At 37.5% G+C, this 16706-nt stretch overlaps 1 protein-coding gene across 4 annotated transcripts in view; it reads right to left on the bottom strand.

Moving 5' to 3' along the window:
* Positions 1-5090: 5090 nt before the first annotated feature.
* Positions 5091-16706, bottom strand: part of SHANK2 (SH3 and multiple ankyrin repeat domains 2) — an 856646-nt gene continuing 845030 nt past the window's right edge. For all 4 annotated transcript variants that reach the window (XM_019519421.1, XM_019519422.1, XM_019519423.1 and 1 more), the window contains one exon: positions 5091-9358. In XM_019519421.1, the coding sequence (XP_019374966.1) occupies positions 8785-9358 (574 nt within the window). In that variant the 3' untranslated portion in view covers positions 5091-8784. The remainder of the gene's footprint in view (positions 9359-16706) is intronic.

The following is a 16706-nucleotide window of genomic DNA, read 5'->3' as shown; positions in this document are numbered from 1 at the left end:
TTTTTTTTTTTTTTTTTTTTTTTTTTTAGTTACTATGACATCTTCCTCCTTGTGTTCACTCCATTGCTTTCCCTCAATTTATCTAGAACATAAGGCAGGGTAGCACCTTGTAGACTAACTCATTCCAAAAGGTATGACCTTCCATAATATGACTCTCAGAATGGTCTTAAAGGTGCCATCTTGCCATGCCTTCTGCTTCTGCCCAACTTCAAACTAATACAGCTACCTCTCAGAATTTACCTAGAGGGGACAATCATGCCCCCTGCTGGTTATTCTAGCCTATGAAATGAAAACTAACATTTTAGTCTCTTTTTACAAGCTAAACTCTGCATTGGGCATAGCAATCTTCCTTCTCATCATAGCAACCATTCTCTTCACCTAATCTGGTCTGAATTCATTTTTGAAGGGGTAACCATAATGATATACAATATCCCTGATGAGGTCACACCTTCAAGTCAGTGGCTCTAATTAGAGAGTCTTGGGGCCTTCAAGTCAATGTCACCAATGCATCTTTTCCCTCCAATGAAAAAACACTTGCCAGTACAGCCTAGAATGGCATCTGTCTGTTCCACAGCCACATCACACTGGTAGATCAATCAATTAATACATATAAACCTCTCTATTGTTGCTATTTGATGAACTCCTAAGCCTCATGGACTAACAGTAACTTCTGCTTAGAGCATGATCTTACACTTTGTACAATTAAATGTCATGCTATTTCAGTTACCTTAGTCCTCAAAGTGATTTCATTCTTCTTGTATGATACTCTGAGCTTTTGCAGTATTGGCAATACTTTCCAAGTTTGTGCTACCCATTTAAAGATCTGTGCACTACCTTAGTTACAGTAATTTTCCTCTCCTTAATTAACTGAAGATTTCTTGACATTTCTGGGTTAAGAACCTAGAGTAAAGCTGTCCAGGAATTATAGGCTAGAAAGCTTTGAAGGGGGTTGCCGATATTACCACCTGAAGCATCCTTCCTCACAATAAAATCCTCTGCACATTACAAAGTTCCCTGAGCAAAACATTTAATATCAGTGTACTTCATTTCTGTATTTGTAGATAACACAACATTTCTAGAGAACTGCTTGTAATGTCTTTCATTTGAATGAAAGAGAGGAATGGATTATAGTCTGGAATACTGTATACACACTAGTTTGAAAACTTCCCTTCATAAAGCAATGCTAGTTAATTACATTTTCAATAATAAAAACTCTATTGGAAGGGAGTAGATGGATGGTGCAAGTTGCAGCTTTTCCTGAAGAAGGATAAGAGAGCAATTATAAACATACATAACACACACCTCCATTTTGTCAAATTAGAAATCCCAATCAATTTGTTTTGTTTTTGATAACTGGCAACACTAAATAGATACCAGCCAATAAACAACCTTTCTAATTCTGTACCAGTCACCTTTGCATCAGTCAGGCACCCACTCGCAACCACATTTCACAAAAGAGGTCAGTTCTTATAGTGCCTTGCGCAAATCCAACATGAAAAGAGCCTGGCACATCAGTGAACTTAGAACATGTCTCTATGATAAATCATTTCTGGTAATATTTTAATATTTTCTAGGATCATTGGAGAAAGTCAGAAGGGCAAGCAAAATTATACACAGTCTACAGCAGGGTGGCTAATCTGTGGCACAGGTAGCCACTCTGTGTGGCATGCAGCAGATTGGGGAGGAGACATGCAGCACAGCAGCAAATAAGGCAGGAAGCAGAAAGCAAAGCAGCAGAGGCAGGGAGTGCAAAACAGAGTGAAACATAAAAGGAGAAGGGGACTGAAGTGGCACTCAGGAAGGTTGCGAGACTAATTTGTGGTATGCCTGTCCAAATTGCCCCCCACTGATCTAACCTCACTGACAAATATGTCTGAACACATACAGGGAGCAGTGATATAGCCAGAAGGAAACTATAACTTTTTCCCTCAGGACAATCCTTAACAATTGACACATACGCATCTCAGTCCACACAAAAGGCAAAGATAAAATTAATTTCTAAAAAACTTGTTTAAAAGGAAAGAGGTATTACCACTGTGAAGACTGATCTCTGTCAGATTTACAAGCAGTTCATTAAAAGCAGTTCTTAATGCTTAAAGAAGCTGAGAAATCAAAGTAAAGATAACCTTCAGTTATGAAAAAGTTATCTACTCATAAGTTCATTAAACGCCAATGTTATCCAGGACAAATTAAGAGCTCCTTGCAGAGGTTTAAAATATCAAGGCAATAGGGATATGTAACTCTGCAGTGTTTATGACAACACTGGAAGTGCCTGTCTCCCACGCAACTGCCCACACTAACTTCTAAAGCTATCCAGGAAGCTACATATTAGGATCAGCGTTGCCAGGTCTTAAATATAAAACTATCATATTGGAAGCTCAAAATTATTGTATTTGCTGGAAAACTACCATACACTTAAAATTATGCAAATAAGGATGTAAATAAGTAAGCAAATAAGCACACTAAATGTTTTCTTCTTATTTGCTTTATATTGCACACTGTAAGTTGCCAGTGAGTGAATGAAAACTGGTTTGTCAAAGGTGAAGCATTTCTATCTTCTGAGGCAAGTGGTCATGAGAAAGCATAGTGGCTTCTTAACTTGGCAAGGGAAATACCATGCATCTGTCTCCATGAAGACAGTTTTCCTGAACTGCCCTATGGGAGAACTGCTCTGCTGGCATGCTTCAGTACCTGTCAAGGTGCAGCAGCTTTAAACCCAGTTTATGGAAATGGGAGTCTCCTCCCTTGCTTGCTCCGAGGGCCTTATGGCTGAGGGGAAGCAAAACTCGGGGGCATCCAAACCCCAAGCCTTTGGGCTTGAGCCTGCAAGTAGGATGCCTGGCAAAGGATTTGGAAACATCTGAAGCCCCAGGTATGGGTGGAGGATGTTTGCCAGTAGCAGGGCCACTTACGGTTCTGGACTCTTGGATTTGGAATTAGTTTTGGCTAATTTGGCTTTGGATACAAATTATAAAAAACAAAACAAAACAAAAACAAAAACCCCCCAGCAAGCCCGAAAGTTAGTTAAACCTTCTTGAGACTGACTTGGGTTTTTGCATATAGTGCATCAATTAACTTCCTAAAAAATGATCAAATGTGAAAATGTTGCATATTTTTACTATTATTGATCATACATTATACCATGGTTGAAATTGTTGTAGAAATATTCTAATTATTTTACACCTGGCAACACTGATTAGAAAGTATGTGCATGCAAATATGCAAACATGCACAAGCCCATTCTTTCTAGAGATAGGCATGAAAAAAGCTTGAACTTTGGGTTCAAAATTCAAGCAAAATTTGGCACTTGGCCTGCTTTTATTCTGTACTGAACTAAGCCCCTGTACACACTGAACTTCAGCATTTTTGCAGTCTTTATGAGAAACTTGTTGCATTGGGTTGTTTCTAATGTGATGTTTCAAAACTGGTCTAAGGTTTGTGATGTTGGAAGCAAAATGCATTTAAACTTTTTGTCACTTAAAAAAACCCCTACCCATGTCTACTGAAGTTGGAGGGTCATTTAACACACAAAATGAGTGGATCATGATCACATGGAAACAATCTGAAAAACAGTGATAGATTCATCCTTGTTTTTTGACTTACACACTTTTTCAGTTGTCAATAATTAGTTTAGATGAATGAATTTCTGTTGAGAAAATGCATATTAGTTAAGTATTGTAAACAAATCCAAAGAAATAAAGGTAAAATATGTCTGTATATAAATATTGTTCTGAGGTTATGTCGAACAAATGCCACTAGATGTCAGCACAAGGGAACGTGTTAATATGTGATAGTTTTATACTTCACAGCAGAAATCCACTATGTATTCTATTTTTGTTTAGCTTGTTATTGAAATACAGTACACATCAACTAAGTAACTTGGGTATAGAAATAGATTTAATGGAAATTAACTGAAACTCAACTTATTTCTCTTTTCTTTATATCGTACTTTGTTTGAATTTAAATGATGTTTAAATCAGTTCCATGATTGAGAAAGGGTTCATGAATAGTACCTAATAGCAGTTTGATTTTTCTAACTCTTTCTCAGCTACAATAATACATTATTGACAATACGTTTCTTTCATTTGAGTACAACATGATTTTAGAAAGATCAGGTTCAAAACATGCAAGGCGCACTTTCCCCATTTTTTTTTGTGTTTAAAAGCATCATTTAGCAATATAATTTACTAAAACCTCATTGTTCCGGATTGTACAGTGCTACTAATGTCTCCTCCTGGTTTTGGACATAAGAGTAACAACTGTGTAATGCAGAAACATATTTCAGGAACAATAGGAAAAAACAAAAAACACCAATACAATGTGGATAATAGTAGCAATGATCAAATCTTCTGATTAATTACTTTACCCATGTGGCATTAGGCGTTCCACAGCATGCTGTAGTTGCACAGTGCACAATTACTTCTAATGTGAAAACCCATGAATACTTAGATACAGAAATAATTTTTTCATTGAATCAGTAAAATACATTAAATTAAATTAAAACAAGTTTCTCAATAGTTTTCTTAATAAAGCAAAGTCATTAAATAATTCATTTTGATATTAGAAAAAAAAGTAGGAGAAACAATAAAGAAATAAAATGAGAAATGAGGGAACAGAATAATATCCAAGGGAGGAAAGGTAATAGTAGTTATGACTCTCATATAAATGAGTGCAGTTAAAGTATTACTGGTACTTCCAGTATCTTAAAAAAAACCCAAAACCAAAAATCTTCAATGCATCAAAATTTAAAGATAGAAAAAATTCACAGATAAAGAAAAAGACTTAAAATGTTAAAATTTTCCCACTTTTAAGTCCAATTCATCCATAGTGCTATTAGACTCTAGTGATAGAATCTTTATCATAGGTTTTATGAACTTTGATAAGCACTGCTATTTTTTCCCCCTTTTAATGCTGGTTTTGTCTACAGAAACCCTTTCAGGATTTTACTAAAGTTTCAGAACAGACAAATGACTCAGTGCCTTGCTTGCTCATTGAGACTCATTTGAGAAAACCAAAATAAAGGCAGAGCTCAATTCCAGAAAAATGATCAATGGTTATTTCAAATCCACCTCAAGGCAAAAAATAAATTCTTTCCTTTTCAAAACTTCTATATGAATCTGAAATTCAGTGAAGTATCTTTCAGCATTAAAAAAACCCCAAACATGTTTAACAGGGAAAGGCAAGCTAGAGCAAACAATTTTTCTAACAATCAACTAAATATTAACACATTAGGTATATAAACTTAAAGCATTTTAAGCTTTTTTCAAAAACATTAGAATTCAAGTTTGGCAACTTTTCTTTTTAATAAAAATTCAGACAGTTTTCACTGTTGGCAATCAGAACCACAACCTTAGTGCAATATTATATTTATTTCTTACAGTAATTTTGGTTGCCATACAAGAGTATTAAGGATTGGGGAAAGTGCAAGTTACAGGAGCTTGATTTTTAATCAATTCGAAATAAGAGGAATTAAAGCACAAAAATTACAGCAACATAGATAACGTGAACACAAGTTGTTACACAAACTATAGCGAGAAACATATTAATATCTAAAAAAGAAAAGAAAAAAAATGTAATGGGAAAATTATCAATATTTGTGGCTCATACACATAATCATTGCCAGATCAACTGGGTAATGCTGTTTAAGAACTCAGAAAAATCACTATTTTTATTAACTTAAGTACCACAAATAATTAACGTTTGTGATATGTAAATTCTGTAAATCAACAGTCACATCTAGTCATTTTATAATATATGAATTAAACTTAAAACGTTTCCAGACACCCAGGGAAAGGAGTCTGTGCAGTTATACACAATTTACATCTTGTGAGCTTTTGGTATTGTATACACAAATATTACAGAAACTAGGCATGTAAATGCAATTTATTTAAATTACAGTATATAAACAAAAGTTGATCCTAAAACCTGGAATTATCATAACATATTTCATAGAGCTCTAACACCTTGTTTCCCACCGTCATAGGAGCATGTAATAACAGGGTCTTCCCTCCCACCCCTTACCCCCAAAATTTCCAAAGCTGTTGAAAATACTAGGAGGCAATGTTGTGTCTGTTACTATTGCTTTCTGTAGCAAAAATCAAACAGAGCTAGAGACCAATTCATCTTGGCAGAGGTGTATTTTATTGGTAAAAGTAGGTCCTTTCAGGCCTCATTACCTTTAGTTCATTAAGACACATGTAAAAATAAACAATTTCATTAGCTCTTTAAATGTTTTAATCTCTTTTCTACTAATTATACTGTACCTATTGTTTAAGTGCCTGAAAAGATACATAAGCAAGAAACACACCTGTTTAAGAAAGGGATTACCATCTGCTGTAATTTACTGTGTATGTCAGCACTCATTAAACCTAAATTCAACAATAAGGTTGTGATGAAAAAGTAGCTTAAAAGTATCCTCTACATTTTTTTTACTACCATATTATCTAATGTGTTTTCTGGCACATATTATAGAGGTAATACCAACTGTATTCAGGGAAACAAAAAGGAGCATGGCATTAGTGGTTTACTTACTGAATTCTGTATCATCACCAAATGGAAGACAATGATGGCTGAATTACCATTTTTACACTTTTTAAAGTATTCTATGGCCTTGAGGTGCCATTACTGAATATCTGAATGAAACCGTTGTTCTCTACAACAATATTCATTTAACTATGGAAAAATTCAGTACTCTTGAAGGTAAAATGCCTTAATACTTCAATTTTATTACAAGGTTACTTGGAACGTTCAAATACAAATATATTATAGCAACAGATGTTAAGTCAAAAGACTTGTTCCAGAAAGGGGGAAGGAGGTTGAATAGTAGCTTTTTGTGAGTATCCAATGCATTGTTTACTGTAACCACTTTTGAAGAAATATTCATCCTCCTTTGAAGAAGTTCTAGCAAAGATAGAAAATATAACACAGCTCTGCTGGTTCAGATGCATCCAAATGAGGTTGATTTTAAAAAGGTTGAGACTTTTATAGTTATTCCACAGAAATAGTATTAAACCACAAAAGTTTTTTTGTTTTTCTTTTTAACTTTCTAGCACTGAAGTGGCACAAAGGCTGCCCAGTAGACCAGCCACTTATTTTCTTAAAATATTGTGCTTATAAACTATCTGTACAACTATTTAAACTTGCAGTAAAGAAAGATATTTAAATTGCTAAACTGTATGTACTCATTCTAGGGCTGTTGCAGACCTAATTAGACACTTGGTTTTCAGGAAAAAAAAAGAAAGAAAGAAAGATAGAAAGAAAAAAAAACAAAGGGAAAAAATTAGAGATAGGCTGGACCATATCAAGGGAAGAGAATTCAGGTACCTTTCAAAGTGTGGGAAAACCTGTCATGGTAGGCAAAAATCTGGCTGCCCACACACAGTTTACCTACCATGCATACATTGAATATTATTATTTAGAAAGTAAAATTTACAAAACTTGCTAAATTTAAGATGTGTTGATTTCAAGAGAAGATCAGAAACAGAGAGAAACTTGTTAACTTTTTCTGTTTAAAAAAAGTTAAATGGGCCAAATTTTTGCATCAATGACATGGATGCTCTCTCCTGGAAAAAAAACCCCAGCTCTGCTGAAGAAGCAGCCAGTCAATATTCAACCCCTTTCCTTTCAAACATTAAGCCTTCAAAAAACAAAACAAAACTATGGTCAGTAGAATGGTCACCTACTGAAATATTCATATTCCTATTAAAAGGCCCAAATCCTGATCCTATACAAGTCAGAGGCAAAATTTCTATTAACATCAGTGGGAACATTGAAAAGAAAGGCTAATCACCACTTGAGATATCCATTTAAAACAGTCCCATTTTCTAGTCAGCTACTAAGACCCACCATACATTTAATGAAATCATAGTCAGTCAATGACATGAAGTGCATCCTTTAGATTTTTTTAAGACAGATTTCAGACATGATGAGTCTCTTAAGATCCTGCCTGACATGTCTGAAAATCTGATTAAAAACATCTAAAGAATGCACTTCATGTCATCGACTAACACTATGATACCATTAAAATATATGTTGCGCCTTAGTAGCCATTACCTGGTTGAAAAATGGGTATCTTGAGTTTAAACTAGCTTAATTGTGTTTCACCTTTGACTGAGAATTCCCTTCCACCTACTACAGATCAAGTCCATAGAGCATATGTAGAACGCTGTTCTGCCACCTTGGAAGTGTCCTAAGTGTAAATGCAGAAATAAAGAAATACCAAAGTAAAGCAGAACAAAAGTTGCCTTTAAACCAGAATCCCCAATACCACAAACACCTTTACCAAGAAATCAAGCACCTATATGTGATAAAAATGGTTTAAAAAGTAATGAAGCATTGACCATGCATATATAAAAAGCAAAGCAAAACAAAACAAAGCCCAACATTTTTAGAAGAGCATATGACAAGAGTGTCAAGAACTAAAAACCAGTATAGTGCTTTTTGTGAATAAGTAAAATGTTTATGGTTGTAAATGAAAAAGAAACTTGTATGTTCTGATCCCAGCAGAAAGGCATTATTAATGGATAGATAATACTTTTAAAGTTAACAGTTATCTCTCTTCCTCATCTCTCTCCACACCTTCAAAATAAAATGGTCCTATTAATTTCATTTATGTAGGTTCGTGTTTGGGCATTAAACATGCAGTCTGCATGACCTGAGTACCAGGAGCTAAATTAAACCAATTTCTTTTGCTGGCACTCGCAGGTAGCCAAGGCATTTTAGGTATTTCAGTACCAGCCCATCTCTACTTATGAAGAGAAGTTTGTGAGGCAAAAGGAGCCATTCTTATCTGTCCAGTAGTTGTTTCAAAGCTCTTTCTATGTTCATTCTGTGCCCAACTCTAGTCACTCCAAGGTCTATCAAGTCTTCCTTCTGAAGGTTTGGTAAATGGGTGCCATCTATTTCATTGTCCATAAAGGTTTCTTTATGTTCACCTAAGTTTAGACTTTCCAACCAATCTGCCACATCTGGTTTAGTCCACAGGTGGACAGGCTTAGTTGTAAAAGGCTTATTTGAGATTGGCTGTTGTAATATTGAGGGGGAAGGAGACCTGCTGCGGCCTGTGTTCAAGCCAAATAAGTCCCCAGAAGGAGGCTGGCTGGGTAGGCTAAATACATCAGACAGAGTTGGAGAAGGAGATGAAGCTGAAGCAGAAGCAGTCAGAGGAGCAGGCATGATGTCTTTATTAATTTCTGTTGGTGAAACCACAGGGCTTGGAGCATGTCTTGCTCCTGATGTCCTACTGTCATAGTCTGGGGACCTGCTCTGCAGTGTGATCGGCTGGTTGGTTCCAGGCCGGACAGTGAAAGTGATGGTTGTACTTCGGGTACCTGAGACAGTACTCATGACTTCTGTGCTCCTAAAATGATAAACAGGAAACATTCAGACACACTGAAAACTGAATAAAGCAAAAACAAAACAAAAAACCCCAAAATAAAACAAAAAGGTCCAACCCCCCAAAACCTTTCTTTATCAACAGAGGTAAAATGGCTTTGGAATAATAAAGGAAGTTCTGTTTGTAAGAGATCTGTTACAAATGAATATAATTTTTGTTACAAGGTCAGGTTACAGGCACTAGCACCCGAAAGGTACCACAGAAATCTTTTCCATGAAACACACTCAGTGGTAAGCCATGATTTCATTAGCATGAACACTCTTGCTTAAAAGTGGCTAAAAAAATTCCAGAAAACCCAACAAATTTACATTTTCTTCCCTTTACACGGGCACTATAAGTTAACTCAACATTAAGTGAAAAACTGTTACACATGGCACCTTTGTGTATTAGCTCTAGATAGGACTGGTTGAAGCATAGATGAGAAACTGAATTTCCTCACAAAGCAGACAGGGAGTGATTAGATCTTTTATGCTTGTTTCCACGTAGAATTAAATCAAGATTTCAATTTTGTACATAGTGTAATAAGGCGGGTAAAATATAGTATGTCATCTGAAACAGTTTCTTTCAAGCATGCTATTTATTTAGGCTTCTTTATAGAAATCTAATGTTCAATGGATTTTAATACATTTTTTGATTTTGTTTATACATGGAACAGGTTTCTGAAACTCCCGTCTACACCCGTGAGCCCTGCTGGCTCTTAAGAGCAAAAGGCCAACTTAAGACAGTCCCCATTAAAAAGGCTTCGCTTTTTTAATAACAATAATGAACAAAAGGCTGCCTAATAAAAGTGCCATGTGTGCTGTAGCAGTGTTGATGCTTGAAACAGCAGCCCAATAATGCCCTAGGAGCGACCCCTGATGCCCTGTTAGTTCCTACCCTCCCTGCCCCAATATGCCATTGGGTGCAGAGCTGTGTCTGCTGTGGCAGAGACTCCCTGTGTGGGGGTGTGTAGGGGAGGGCAAAGCACTATTCTGGTCACCCAACTGGCTCCCTATAGCCCAGATACACTGGGTGCAGGACTGTGCTGGCCCAGCTCTCGTGGCTCGGCAGTGCTATGCAAGGCTGCCCCTGCTGTGGCAACGAGGGGAACATCTTGGCCGGGGGGGGACATTGTGGCATCCCCTGAATAGTCGATGTCCAGGCTGGTGCCCCATCTTCCCCACTGTAGTTATGCTCCGGTCCTGTTACCTATCCCTTATGCCAACCTATCACCATTTTTTAAACATTTCCTGCTAGATATTTTCTGTCAGACAGGTTCCTCATTGTAACTACCACAAGGGTTCAACCATATAAAAATTAGCTGATAAAACAAATTTAAACAGCAAGTTTTCTACTCTTCCCAATGTGCTGCTGTTTTGTTTAGGTTTAGATGATCAAAATGCATTCTTCCACTTAAATACCATGTGGCGATAAGTTATATTTCGTCTTTGGTTAAAAGTGAAATCAAAATTTATTACTGGTTTATTAGGCACAGCACTAGTGATTACCTGCCTAATCTTGCAAACTTCTTGAGCATCTTCAACGTGAATTCTCTGCCCTTAATATAGACTGGTTGTCCGAAGAACAAGCCTCTGAAATGCCTGTATACGAGCCAGGAGGCTGCTCTGAAACACTGTAATTACAGCGCATAGGAGCAAACTGAATTAAATCAAGTCTGCTGGAGTGCGGTAATTACCGTGCTCCAGGCAGCCCCCGCATCTCATGTATCAGCATCCCTGTGGTTCAAAATGGCAGTAGGGGCGCTTAATCTAAAGCTCATTGACCTCATTGAATGAGGTTTAGAAGCATCCCCACCGCCATTTTGAAGAGTGGTGACACAGATACACGAGACACTCTGGGCACTTTAATTAAAGCCCCCTTCTCCCACCCCTACCGCATATGTAAAAATGCCCAAAGATGTGCTCTGGGAATTTTCATGCACAATACTAGAATGACTATGTGTATCTTGGAAAAATTGTCTGAATGAAACATTAAGCAACACATACCTTAACTTATAAACCTTAGCTACCATAAGAACTGTTATAGTAGATTTAAGCTAATTGCATGGGCAGTGGACTAAACAGAAAACATCTGGATTAACAATATGCAGTGTACTAACAGCATGCATTAGATCCAGTCTCAATTATTTGACTTCTGCTGAAGCACATGAGCCTCAAAACCTTCATCTAACAACTGAGGAATCTGGTTGTTCCTAGGCACCCAGGAATGAATACAGAAATAAATTACAGGGAGTTACATGAAGGCAGGAATATACTGCTCATCAGCAACTCCATGTAGCTGTCTGTATGCATGCTTATACTCTGTAGAATGAAATCTACCCTCTACTGTACTTTTTCCCCTCAAGGAAAGTTTTTAAAAAAAAATTTCAGTAGCCAACTAAATTCCAAATCCAGCTGAGCCAAGCTCAGTAACTTGCCTATTAGTAACCCTAGACCATGTATTTTCAACTTGGCCAGCATCCTATGTGCAAGCCCCAAGCCCCCAGGCCTGGGGGGTTCAGCTACTCCCCATATCCAGACTGACATCCTACATGCAAGTCCTAGCCCTGAAGGCCTGAGGTTTAGATGCCCCCATCCAGCCTCCTCTTAGCCAAAAGGCCAAGAGTTTTCATCTATGACAAGGTACCAGTTTGCATAGAGGCACTTGCTACAGAGCATCTGGCACACTGTAAATTTCTGCTTTCATTTACAGTAACTTGTTTGTGTGTCCATGCCCTAAGTGTTTTTCCAGAAACGTATCTTAGGCATGTGGAGTTCTACTTCTGTGCCTCTGTCTTGGCAGGGGTGGGTGATCTGGTGCACATCTCCTGTCTAACTTTATTAGGGATTCTCAAGTTAAGTTTGAGCCTAAAGCACACAGACAGCATTGAGTTCAATACAGAACAGAGCAAGCACAACCCATTTCCATTCATATCAACTGTGCCAGAATCACTGGGCCAGTGCATGAATCTGTAAACTAGTAGTCAGGTCATTCATTTGGATATGGGAATCTTGGATTCAGATGTTTAATGTAAAATATTTAAACATTCCTTCAGTCAACAGAAAAAATACAAACAGTCCTCAGAGCAAGAACCAGAGCCAATAAATCATCTCTCAGGTGAGGTTTCCAAGCCATAAAGTAAGTGCCATTGCCATCTCCTACTCCTCTGTCTTAAATGAAAAGTTTGAAAGCAGAAAGGTAAATTTGCACTTTATAGACTAACTAAAGTAGACAGGATCTGATGAAGTGAGCTTCAGCCCATGAAAGCTTGTGATATATTTTTCTATTTTGGTTAGTTTATAAGATGCAAATCTATCCTGCCTCCTACCTGACATCAGACTAACAGGGCTAACTATGTCTCTGTTCAAGTAAAGACTGGGCCTGTCATTCCATTCTAAAAGAGATGGACATAGGCACCTAATTCTAGGGAAGGGCTCTAGGCTGAATCCCAGTCTCACATAGGCATCTTCTAGCTGCTCAGAGCTAGAAACCTGCAACTTGGCACTGTTGAATTTAACACACATCCTTCTCTTTGACATTTTATTTTGGCAGGCTTAGGCCTTTTCCACGTTCTGTGGATGGGCTATGGCAAATAGCCCTGGGTGCCCAGCATAACCAGCACAGATCCATTTTTAGTAGAATGTACGTTATTATTCAGGACCTGCTTTTGCGGATCCTTACTTATTTGTGTAGTTAGTATTCACATGAATAGACCTGCTTATTTCCATCTTAATGTCTTTACCAGGAACAGGCAATTTACTTTAACAATTATGGGATCAGTCCCTTATCTAAAGTGTAGCAGGGGCAATAGTTTTAGAAGTTATACATTACTTCATACTACTGTACTCTGACCAAGATAAAACCTTGCAATATTTTTTGGAGCCTAATTTTTCCATGCCATCCAGGATTTGGTCCAAACAATGATAGGGAATTATAAGAATGGGGGAAGAAACTATTAGTAATACACAATCTAAGAAAAGCAAGTTACTTTTATTCATTTTTACTTATAGTTATGAGATGAAAATCTTATGTCTTAATAAGGCATGACAGGATACCTCTTTGAAAAATGTTAGGATGATGTTCTACTAATATCACCTACTAGGCTAGGGACAGATAATACACATAAACCAGTTTAAGTGATCAGAAACTGGTTTAAACTTGTAACAGAACAGATGTTCAGTGCACATAAACCAGTTTGAAAATAGCTGAAACCGGTTTGAGATGAATCTGGTTGAATATAGTATCAGACTTAACTGACTTGGGTCAAACCGATTTATGCAATGTCTGTCCCAGACCCCTTGCTGGTTTAAGATAAACCAGACTCCCCCAGCATCCCAGTATGCTCTCCAGGCTGGGCAGGGCAGGGCTCTCTGCTCCACAGCAGGGCTGGCCCCTCACTTCTGCTCCCTGATTGCAGCTTTGGCACAGTCTGTGGGCTGCTTCCCCACTCTCCCTTATCACTCCTTGCTAAGCAGGAATTCCCCCCCTCTCCTCTCTTTCTCGATGAGAGGTATCTGTGTATTAGCTAGCAGACCACATGCTGGCTACAGTCCGTGCTGAGTCAACAGGTAGAATCAACAGGCAGAATCAACAAGTAGCTGGGAATGTCCATCTGTTGTTTTCTTAATGGGGTGATAAACACTGTTACCAATTCCCTGCTGGGCTAATCAGAGCATCCTGCCAGGGCCTGGCCATGTTTCAGCTTAGCTCAGTTCTGTGGAAGAGAAGGAAGGGCTGCTCTAGCACCCCCCAACTTCTAGCCTGAGCCACTGCAGGCATGTGCCTGAATTTCTGGGATGTCTGTGCAGTTAAAAAGTGATTTAGCTTAGTCAGGTTAAACTAACCAGTGAAGCCTGAATCAATTCCGGCTCAGGCTTTTTGAATATCTGTCCCGGGCCCTAGGGTAAGAAAAACTTTCCCTACTCCTCCCTCTACTCTGTCTCTTTGATTCTCCTGTCCTCATGCCTTAAAATAACAAACCATCCTTCCCCTTTTGTTTCAGCTGTTACATCTTGGAGACTGCTGCTGTATAGGACATGTGATCACTGTACACCCCACAATAAAGTACACCCAAAAAATGACTAACTACCAATATTTTTTCTTTTAAGAAAAAAATAATGTAAACTGTTATCCTTCCAATAGTAACATTCTTTTATACAACAGTCTACAATGTAGCCATACCTTCAATGTAAGAGATTACATACCACTTCCCTACTGTTCTGTGGTACATTGCTGCAATGGGAAAAATCGAGAACAGTTCAATAAGGAAGTTATGGAAATTCCAATTGGTAAATATGTTACTATGTGAATTATTATAGAAAGGGTGCTTTCTTATGCCTCCTTAAGTCACCTTTTACAGTAAAATGTTGGTATTTTCCTGCCTAAAACCAAATTTCATTAGAAATTATAGGCTGAATTCTCCCCTTTATTGCATAGTTAAAAAGGTGAAAACCATGATAATTATTTTAAATAAATCTTACCCTATTAAGAATCTGCATATGGTAGTATTTTGTTGTAAACATTTACTTGTGTGTGACTGCAATGACTGCAATGATTGCAATGCACATTATGTTGTCTCATATTATAATCGCAATATATAATTACTATGTCACAATGGTGCATTTTCCATGTGTAGCAGCAGAAAACATGGCTTGCAAAAAAGAGTTCTTATTAGCTTATTTTGAATCATACTTTCAGGATTTAAATATACCGTTATCTTTAATTTTTAAAGAGATTCAGTGGCAGACAGCATTTTTCTGTTAAAAAGTCTGTTATGCTCTCATTAGAGCTATTTTTACACTCTGCCTTGCCTAAAGACCTGCACTCTGTGACAAAGCTCTTCCAATAATAATAATAATAATAATAATAATTTTAGCAAAAGATAGAGCCAATACAATATAACAGAACAGAACAGAACAGAACAGTATGAAAGGGTTTTCAAACCCTGATTTTCGAAACAAAATTATTTTGTTTTTGCTACCTATAACCTTGAGATTTGACTCAAGTCCTGTATAAAATGAGGATATTTGAAGCAAGGTTGTACAACAAAGTAGAGAGATTCAAAACCTAATGCAATATTGTGTTAGCCACTCAGATCAGGTCAAATCTCAATGTGAAAGTGCTTGGGTTAGGGGGAGGGGAAGAAAATGAAGCAGAATTTACAATCTGTGTGAGGGACAGTGGATAAGTGTGGACGTGGTAGCTGGTAGAATACAGAGATTTTTTTGACGTACAAATGTCAGCTGCCTAAATATAGCCCCGAAGCCATACAGCTGTTCACTACTGCTAGAAGCTATGTAGGGAGCCCAATGTAAGTAATTGGGAGGGCGGGATCAAGGTGCACAAACTTAGATGTGCATGCCATTTTTTGGCTGAATTAAGGCCTCTGAACGCCTGTATGGTTGGGTATTTAGATTGACCTAACCCTGGTTAGGTGGATCTAAAAGGAACACCTGTACATAACCAGTGTAGTTATTTCAGGAACAGCCAGAGATGCTGTTTGAAAGGAGATCTCTGTTCAGATGATACTTTTTCAGTGAGAACATGGAATACTCATAACAGATTTGTGGGTTTCTGGGAAAATGGACCAAAAAAGCAGGTAGTTAGTAGCAGATGAATGGTTTTTGGCTAGGAAAATGCACTGGGATAAGGGGAAGGTGGATGGTTTCAGCAAGTGTGGCTAGTTTGTTCTCGAGTTGTACGTGAAAAGATCAGGAGTGGGCTAGAACTATAAAAGAGAAAGAATCAAAGCTACAAGCAAGCAGAATATATCAAGAGAGCCTGGCTGCACCTGATAAACAACTTGTAATATTTAAATATAATAATCTCTTATGAACTTGTGACTTGTCTTCAGAATTTAACACACAAAACGGCACTAAGGAAAATCATATGAAACTATTTTGTCAAGTGGACGAGTATAAATTTAATGGATCTCTCATCAAATAGCTCATATTCATTGTGTTTTATGTGGTTAATCCCATAAAAAAGCAGATAATTATGAAAATGGTGAAGTGACATGTCTGCATATGTAAAAACTTGCTGAATCACCATCTGACATTAACCTGCTGAATTGCATTGGCTAATTACTTGCCCAAAACTCAACAGAGGGATCATATTATTGAATAGCCTGTGTAAAATCTGACAGAAATGCTGTGAATAAAAATACTGCAGCAATATAGGTGTGAAGTCATTTCAAAAGTGGAAGTAAACAGCTCTATCTAATAGAATAATTATATGAAAGTAACCTAAGAAACAAAAAACCCCAACAACTACACTCTGAAATCCTAAACACTCCAAACATTTGAAAACCAGACTTCTCCAGGAGCCCAAATTT

The sequence above is a fragment of the Gavialis gangeticus genome, unplaced genomic scaffold, assembly GCF_001723915.1.
Source record: "Gavialis gangeticus isolate Ggan-Ray unplaced genomic scaffold, GavGan_comp1, whole genome shotgun sequence".
Classification (NCBI taxonomy): Eukaryota; Metazoa; Chordata; order Crocodylia; family Gavialidae; genus Gavialis; species Gavialis gangeticus.
This window is presented reverse-complemented; position numbering and strand designations above follow the sequence as displayed.